Below are 9,552 nucleotides of genomic sequence, written 5' to 3'. Positions count from 1 at the left end.
GGTGCAGGTTTTCATTCCAACCAAGCAGGAGGCACACCTGATTCCACCTGTTTTATCAGTTGATCTTGGCTTTCAATAGACTCAGGTGTGGCTTCTGTTTGGTTGGAATGAAAACCTGCACACACACCCCAGCCCTAGATAAGATTGGACACCCCTGTTTTAAACACTACACCATATAACACTCAAGGAGGACTTTATTACAGTAGGAACACCTGTACGCCTACTCATTCTTACAATTCTCTAATCCGCCAATCATGTAGCGGCAGCACAACGCATAACATCATACAGATACAGGTCAAGAGCTTCAGTTAATGTTCACATCGACAATCAGAATCGGGGGGAAAAAATCTCACTGATCTCTAAGATTTTAACCGTGGTGTGGTTGTTGGTGCCAGATGAGCTGTTTTGAGTATTTCAGAAACTGCTGATCTCCTGGGATTCTCACACACAACAGTCTCTAGAGTTTACACAGAATGGTGCGATAAACAAAAACACTGAGTGATTGGAGGGTCTGCAGGATGAAACGCCTTGTTGATGAGAGAGATCAGCCCAAAGGGTCCTCAAAAAAGTCCTGAAAATGTCGTCATTCAAGCAAAACTCTAGTATCGTGTTCTTTTCTTTCAACCCCACAGACAGCAGGAGGTTTTACAGAAACCGTTAGATGATTGATGTCATACTCAGGTTAATTATTCCAAACAGTGATCAGCTTGGGTGTGATTTACGCCGTTTATTTTTTACATTTATTTTAATAAAGAGTGTTTGAGAGTTTTAATGCAGTAAACTCACCTGCGTAATTATGATTTTGTAGGGCATTTGTAGAGCATCCAGGAAGCAAAACGTTAAGAGTAATTAAGATGGCTGATGGAGAGTAAACCTCAGAAAATAAAGGCATTGATCCAAATCACATCATGAACACAGCAATCACACACTGACTCTGTTGCTGAGACAAAATCAACATCATCCATAACCGTCAATCATTATCACACACACGGTACCACTCACTGAGAAACAAGAAGGCGGAGTCCATAATTAGTGATGCTAGTTCACTTAAATAAATAAATAAAAACTCTTCTGCTGGTAGTGTGTGATCTTTACATCCATTCTTGACGTATCTCTCTAACATGCAGGTTTTCTAATCACTTGAACACCTCTAGTGGATATTTCACTTTAACTATGGCTTAAAGTCTCCGAGGTACGTTCTGTTGTTAAAGAACTGCATCTGCAAACTTTTGCATCGGACTTTTTATTTCTTTTTTCGCCACCGGTACAACAGCGACTGTAACTGCCCCAATGTTTAGTGTAGCACATGCTTGGCTTTTGGCTATCGTACCCTGTTAGATTCATCCTACATTCACCTACTCCTGATGTTTCTAGAGCTTTCTGCGCTTGGAACTCTCTTGAAGCTGTGAATAATCTCAGCTGGATGCGGTAGTTTTGTACCTCCCGAAAAGACTTTTCCATGAGACTACATGACCCGATATTGCAATGATTTCTAATCACACTATCAAGTCTCATCCAGAAGAGGACCGGTTCCGTTTTGAGCCCGGTTCCTCTTAAGTTCCTTCTTCATGTCGTCTCAAGGAGTCTTTCCTCACCACTATAACGTCTGGCTTGCTCGTTAGGGATCTAAATCTGCATCTGGATTTCTGTAAAGCTGCTTTACGGGAGTGTTTATTGTTATTATCGTCCAGTGTGCCTTTAATGAACCTTAAACACAATCTACTGATTTTGTAACAAAACAAAATCTGTCCTGAACAGTTCAAAAAAGACATTGTTCTATATTTTAATGTTAAAACGATGATGACTGCACTACAACACATCGATAACACTACATGCACAAGCACAAGCAGCGCTAGGGTTAGGGTTAGGGTTAGGACAGTTATTTTAATACAGTGGGTGTACATTTTGTTTATTAAAATCCCCCCCCCAAAAAAAAAAAAAATGTTCAAGAATTAAAGATGTAGGCCTTCAGGGCGTCCTTCCCATTAACGGCTTCCACCGAGGCGACGATACTCGCATAATCACACGCCACTGCAGTGAATCCTCTGGAAATAAACAGTCACATGATCAGCACATGAGGCCTGCACAAAGTCTTTTAATTCTCTTACACCATAAACCGATACATTTAGTTTACTAAACGATGACACGCTGTACTTTTAATCCGTTTATAATTCAATTTAACGTTATGGCACGTCCGTGAAACAAGTTATTTAGGTTATGTCAATATTTTGCAATAAGTAAACACATACGTAAACACGATAATGGAATTCTTAAAGTGAGCAAAAAGTATTTATTTTAATCAATAAATATCAGAAACGACGTCTCAAAATGTCGAGAGTCCTGAACTTTGTACTCATCAGAACTAGCTTATTTTCTATACTAATCTAAGCGCTATCTCACTGCTGACACAGCTCAGACCTTCACGGAGCTCGTATCATCTCTACCCCATCTTTCACTCCCTTCCTGAGACACGCATTCAGAGAGAGCTTTAGTGTCATGCTGAATAAATGTATTAACTCTGTTGCCCCCTTAAAGATAAAAACTGTCTGTGGAGAAATAGTACCTCCACTGTAAGACTTAAAAGAGACAGAGCAGAAAGGCAGAGGAAGCACACAGAGCTTATGGTTCACCAAGCGATCTATAAAAACAACTTGAAAATACTTATTAATGAAATGAGGTCGAGTTTCAAGTTTAATTAATAAACCCTTTTTGGTTCTATTGGGAACTTTACTTTTAAGAGTGTAGGTTCTTCAGAGCAGTGTTCTTGGTTCTTCGAAGTATCTTCAAAGCGAACCTTATTAGGTTCTTTGTGGGACTGGAAAAGGTATTATATATAGAAGTCGGTGATAAAACTCGGACCGTACCTGGACATGGAGTGAGAGCCTCCTAGCAGGTTATACTGACTCTCCAGAGTTAATCCTTTATCTCCATCCTTCTTCCACGTCAGAACTCTCAAAGATAAATCCCGCGACGCAGTGACCACCCGGAAATCATCCTACCGGGATATCAAAGGCGTGTGAACGGGTTTCATTTCTGTGTGTTGTGAAGGTTAATGTGAGTGAGGAGGAGGAGGAGGAGGAGGAGGAAGTTCTCACCACACACACAGATGTGATGGGCTGCAGATGCTCCTTAAAGCTGGAGATGAGTTCTCCTTTGACAGTGTAGATATTCAGATCGTTACCGTCAGTAAGCAGAACCATGTTGCTCCCTTTCGCCTGGAGAACCATGTCCGAGTGCCAAGTGTTTAAATTCAGCCGGAAAGATTCAACCTCCCGAGCTGAAACATGAACAGATCTCATTTTGGCAATAATCCATTCATTAGTAATGAGATAAATAAAAATAAATAAACAAATAAAACGGCCTTAAATATAAGACACAAAGAACTTGATTTAATTACTCAAATATTTATTTATTTACAGTTCCGTTCCAATAATAACTGCAGTTTTTAATTATCTCTTAAAAACACTTTGTCAATATAAAAAATATTATAATTGATAGTAGAATAATACTATCAATACTATACTACTATTAATTAAAAAAAAGTAACGTTAACAACTAATGATATTAATACATACAATTATTAATAATCTTATATTATTATTGTATATTATAATAATAAAGCCACATAACAATGTTATTAATATCGTTAGTTGTTAACGTCATTAATCATTATAATTACATGTATTAATAATAAGTCTTATTAATCTCCTCATCTTGACTCATTAGAATGACAAACAATTCTAAATATTATCATTAATTATGTTATAATTATATATTAATAAAATTAGGATACTTATAATAGTATAATAATCGTATTGTAATGTCAACTATTCAATAATTATAATCGGTGTATATTATTATATGTGTTATATTTAAAACTGTTCACTGCAGGCTTTATAAATTTATATATATATATATATATATATTATAAACGATTGCTGAGTGCAAAAGTTTGCATCCCCTTTATGGTTTTTAAATGCACCTTGATTAAAAAAAATAAATATCTACAAAAATTATAATTCCGATCTAAAATAATTCCTTTTCAAAAAATGAGGGAGAAAATGAATAAAATAATCACCTGGATGAGGTGTGAGAGAGTGAAAGAGCTGACATATAAACGACTAAAGAATATTTATATTACCATGGCTGATATTTTGTTATTTTATTACTATTAATATAATATTAACCTGCGCGAGTTGTAAATAAAGCAATGCCTGTGAAAATGATTCGGAATAAACGACATTTCCGTCGTCTTAAGGGGGTGTAAACTTTTGCACGCGGCTGTCTGCGGTGTCGGTGTTCGCGCTCGTACCCTGAGCCTCCTGCTTGTATCTGGACTTCTTCAGGCTGAACTCGAACACGGAGAGGGATTTCTGGTTGAACGGCGTGTTCTTGTGAACGATGGCGAGTCGCGCCGGCTGAGAGGGAAAAAACACCGCCGCTGCGCAGCCACTGATGGGTAAATTCACACACACAACTTCAGCGTCTTCCACCGGACTACACACACTCGGACTGCTGAAAACCTGCCGTCAGAAACACACACACACACACACACACACAATCCTGTATAGACACACAGTACTTAGTGGTGTACAGTAATAAGATTTTATTAAAAGATCATTAAAAGATGACTATGGGGGGGGTATTAAGGTATCGGCTGATATGCAGGGTTTCAGTATCGATATCTCTCATTCCAGTAAAAATGCAGAGACACTAACATACAACATTAGATGTATACATATATTAAAGATAGAAAAATATCTCTACTTAGCATTTGTGTTGTTTGTTATGACGTGATAATAAATATGACAATGTTAATGTTCATCTGAGTTTTCGCTGGTTAAGTTCTCGGCTCCAGAACGGTACAGAGATTAAAAAAGCTCCGATAAACGGTTTATAATTCAAATAATGAATAGTTTATAAGTCAGGTATAATAGGCCAAAACGCCCTCATGGTTTTTAAAAACATACTTCCTGCCTAATGAGCTAATTATCACATTACAGACTTTATTGAAAAGAGGCTTCCTAATTACACCACAGTGCTGTTGATTAGTTTTCCATAACAGCGGCTCTGACAGTAGCGCAGGTTTATATTAATGCGCCCGTTCTGATACGTTATCGTTTCTATAGCAACAGCTCATTAACACAAAACATCGATTTATGTGCAGATGTTTATGTAACGTTTACGGAAGGAGTCTCCGGTGTCGGCGCTTCGTAACAGTCGGAGGTAAAGCTGTAACGTTAATTTTCCCGACATCGCCAGGACGAAGGAGTTTATGCTTCTCACCTTTGGGCTTAAATCCGAGTTGTCCTTGGATGCGGTGAGAATCCACTTCTTATCAGGTGATGAGAGGAGAATATTCAGACTGAACGAGTCGCACACGACGTGGCGTGATATTTCCGACAGCTGTGGTGACGTCAGGGCGAGGAACGATCCCAGAACCGTTCCCACCTAAATACAACAAATTGCATACCGATGTGATTTGGAAGCGTGTGTGTGAAAGCGTGTGTGTGAGTTTGAGACACTTGTAAGGACGCTGTAAGGACAGGGTTTTACAGACAGAGTTTACCATGACGAAAGAGTTTCCTTCCGTGCTGAACGTCATTAACGTGCACTGAGACGAGCCGGAGGAGAAGGCGCTCAGCAGCTCTCCCGTTCTTCCCTGCCACGTGTTAATCGTCCCGGCGCTGTCCGATGTGACCACGACCTCCTGCTCCGGGTCCGTGACGATACGGGTCAGCGGGTTCTGAGCGGAGCTGGACCACAGATTAACACCCTGAGACATAAACACACGCTGGAGTCCACTTCTAAAAAGATTTAGAGAGCTTAACATGGAGTAATAAACACAAGCACATTTCACAGGGGCGCCAATAGTTTTACTCTCATCCAGGAATATATACTTCATATATGAATATGCAAAAAGCTAAACGCTACATGCCCCGCCCCCATTTTTGCTAAAAATTTGCATATCGTCGAGGAGGTATTACTTTTTAGTATTTTTAAATCCAACAATTTGCACAAACGATTATTTCAATTCTCTCTTTCTTCACTGATAACTTTAAAGTCTTCCAAATATTGTTTGAAGAATAAAAATGAAATAAAGTTTGTACTTGTTTCACCATTAAAATGAAAACAAACGTAATTTTTCTCCTTCATTAAACAGTTTAGGAATGTAAAATCTTTGCATGTTACATCTTCTTAATTTGCATACTGATACGTGATTGGTTTTTATATTTTATGATGCAACAGCACTCACATCAACATTTAAATAACTTCCTTTAAAAATAATTTAATCATTTAAAAGAAACAACACCTTTTTATAAGTTTAGAGTGATTATAGAACTATCTTTCACCTTGTAAATGTCCCAGGCTTTGAGCGTTCCATCAGTTGAGGCGCTGCAGACGATCGGCGTGAAGTTCCACATGTCGTGTAAAGCGCTGTTTCCCATCAGGTAGGAGAAGCCAACAATCCGACCTTCAAGAAAAACAAATTATTCAGGAAAAAAAACAGATTCCTCTCTGATCGATTCTCATGCCATTAAAGATGGCCGACTTTGTTGGATTTCTGGATCACAGGCTGAAGGATCGAGGAATCCAGGATGCATAGTGAGAGGTTTGGAAAGGAAAGTGCCTACTACAGTACATGCAGATGATTTGTACCTGTATGTCCTCTCAGGCTCTTACAGCTGTAATCTCCTCCTGATCTCCCCAACTTCATGTTCAGCTCCAGTGAAGAGCGATGGAGATAATAACGCTTCCAGGTGTACGACTTCGTGTCCGATAACAGCTGGGCCACGTTACAAAAACCCCAGCGACGCAGACACATTTCTCTGGACGGAGGACATTTTTTAAAAAATTATTATATTTTTATGTTAATAGACAGGAAACATGCAACAACATCACAATCACATGATAGCAATAAGCTTTATACGATCAATATGTATTTACCTCCATAACCACTGCGTTTCTGCAGCTTCGTGCCATTCCTGAACATTTAAAAGGAAAAAAAATACAAAATGTATAATATTAGCTATATGTAAAAGGTGTATTTCCTACAGCGGTATTAATACGTAATATTGGATATCAACCATCTTCAACCTTTTTTTAAAAACCCAAACAGAACCTGAATCTCTTGTTGAAAAATTACAAACTACTCTTCGATGATATAGTTTTGAATGTTTGCGTCAAATTTGTTTACACAGTTTTGCTGAATTCGCATTTTTCCACTTTAAAACAAAGACTTTCCCAATACTTCTGTATGAAACTGGTGAGTAGGCGGGGCTACAGTTGAGCTCAATGAATGACGTCACTAAAGACTCTAGCTAACTGCGGTAAATATACACATATTAGAGTGATATTAGGCTGTTTTGGATGGCAGGAGGGAATGTGGGCGTGTTAACATTTGCATATTATGTTTATTCATGGTTTGTCATTTTAGTAGATTAGAACAAGAATGTTCAAATGTTTTAGTCTATGTAGATCGTTATTGCTATCTATGTTTACATTTAATTAATTAAATTAAACAAATTAATTCAAAATGTATATTCAGGAGTGTATAAATCATGCAGAAAATGGCCACAAAATCACTAAATATTGTGCTACATATAACATATCTAATGTTTTGACACGTAAAATGATTTAAAGTTTGATTATTAACTAATAACACGATCTGCTGAAAAACGAATGTAGGCTATCTGTTTATTTTTTTCTCTCTTCCGTGTTTGATAAATCCCGCCTTCTGCGATGTGATTGGATGCTAGTATGCAACCTGTCCAATCTGCAGACTGTATGAAACACTAGCCAATCCTAGCACAAGGGGCGGGACTTGGTCGGAAAACGAGTGGGGGGGGAATAGCGATGAAGCTAGTTTCCGCGTTCTGTAAAAGCGCCTTACCTTACAAACACACGACACTCTGATTAAATCATCTTCACTAAGAAAAGAAAATATGCTTATTAAACTGTCCAGGGTTAGACTGTGTTCATTATATTCCATATTGTTTGTCTTTTGGAGAATAAACTATAAAGTGCGACTGAAATAAACTTGGTTTGACGTTCGACATTCGCGGATATGCGGAAATTAAGGGATCGTCTCTAAAGTTACGACATTGTTAAACACGTTTCTAATGTCAATAGCATTTGAAGGGAATGACTTATTGTCATATAACGGTTATATGTAATGCAGTGTGTATTATAGCTGACACCTTGATGAACACATTCCAGTTGGTTATATGACTGTACATCATTCCCTTCAAATGCTATTGAAGTTAGAACCGTGTTTAACAATGTCGTATGTAACTTTAGAGACGGTCCCTTAATTTTCGCATCGGCAGCTACGGTAGGCCTATTGGGACAATCAGTTAGAAACGCGTTTAGTTTATCAAATCTGTGTGGCACAAGTACATATAATCGTAATAAAATAAAAATAAATAACAATAAAACAAATAGATAATAATAAATACTATGTAAAAGATTAATATATTAAGCAATTGTTAAATTAATTAAATTGGTATGAACAAAATAAATAAATAAATAAATTGTTAATTTAAATGTAATTGTGATTGATTCGTTAATTAGTTTTTTGTTTAAATATAATAAAACATAAATAACCATATTATCTAATTTAAATTTATGTAAGTCTAAGTTTTATGTAACGCAATTCAATTGCAATTATTTTAATCACAATTAATTTACACTTCAATTACATTAAAATGAATGAAAGATGTATTTTTTAGCTAGAAAGCAAATTAATCCGACGGGCACATATTCACTGCAATTAGCAAACAGTTAGCAAACGTTTCATCATCTGAAGACTTATTTTTTGTTTTGTTTTGTTTTGTTTTGTTTTTATTAAAGCCAACATAAAAGCATCATCCATACACAAGGTGTGTATTATAAGAGTAATGACCTCTTTCAGTCAGCAGGGGGCGGAATAACTGCAGTTATGATTAACACACACAGCACATCTCAGGTCTTTACACTGATTTATTTGGCAGATATTCTATCTAAAGTGTGAACACAAATGAAGTCCAGTCCAAGCTCCTGATACCTGAGCAGCTCAGAGTCTCATCACAGCCACATCAGTGGCTCTCTGGAAGTCCTGGGATTAGAACCAATAACCTGCAGATCAGTAGATCACAACTGCACCACGGTCTCTGCTTCTGTGTGGAATTAAAAACCCGCCATCTTCTTCATCAGATTCTGCACCTCAGCACATCTCTCAGAAGTTTATTACACTCTTAGAAAAAAAGAGCAGTGTTTCTTTAGAAAGTTAAACATTCTTAGCTTTATAAAATTCTGCTTAGAACCATTGTTCATAAAGAAAAAAATATTGCAGTTTCTCTACAGGGACACCTGAAGAGCCCTCAAGCCATGTAAAGTAAACAACTTGTAGACTAGATCTCAGTATTACAGTGAAACTGATTAAAATAAATTGTAAATGTGACAGAAATAATAATAATTAAAAAAATCTGATGAGAACCTTTGAAGAATTCCAAGTAGAACACTTTAGAATGTTACAAATACTTTAATTATACAAAGAACCCCTAAGGAACC

General features: G+C 37.2%; 1 protein-coding gene across 1 annotated transcript; it reads right to left on the bottom strand.

The window, feature by feature from the left end:
- Positions 1 to 1,227: 1,227 nt before the first annotated feature.
- On the bottom strand, positions 1,228 to 8,092 carry fbxw12 (F-box and WD repeat domain containing 12). Its single transcript, XM_017487912.3, has 10 exons — positions 7,895 to 8,092; positions 6,949 to 6,986; positions 6,661 to 6,830; positions 6,354 to 6,475; positions 5,570 to 5,776; positions 5,287 to 5,451; positions 4,313 to 4,523; positions 3,096 to 3,277; positions 2,865 to 2,995; positions 1,228 to 2,045 (listed from the first exon to the last, which is right to left on the bottom strand). The coding sequence occupies exons 1-10, from the start codon at positions 7,991 to 7,993 to the stop codon at positions 1,946 to 1,948; spliced, it is 1,425 nt and encodes a 474-aa protein (XP_017343401.1). The 5' UTR covers positions 7,994 to 8,092; the 3' UTR covers positions 1,228 to 1,945.
- Positions 8,093 to 9,552: the final 1,460 nt, after the last annotated feature.

This window comes from Ictalurus punctatus, chromosome 15, assembly GCF_001660625.3.
Source record: "Ictalurus punctatus breed USDA103 chromosome 15, Coco_2.0, whole genome shotgun sequence".
Lineage (NCBI taxonomy): Eukaryota > Metazoa > Chordata > Actinopteri > Siluriformes > Ictaluridae > Ictalurus > Ictalurus punctatus.
Note: the sequence above shows the minus strand (reverse complement) of the source record. Positions and strands in the feature narration are given on the sequence as shown.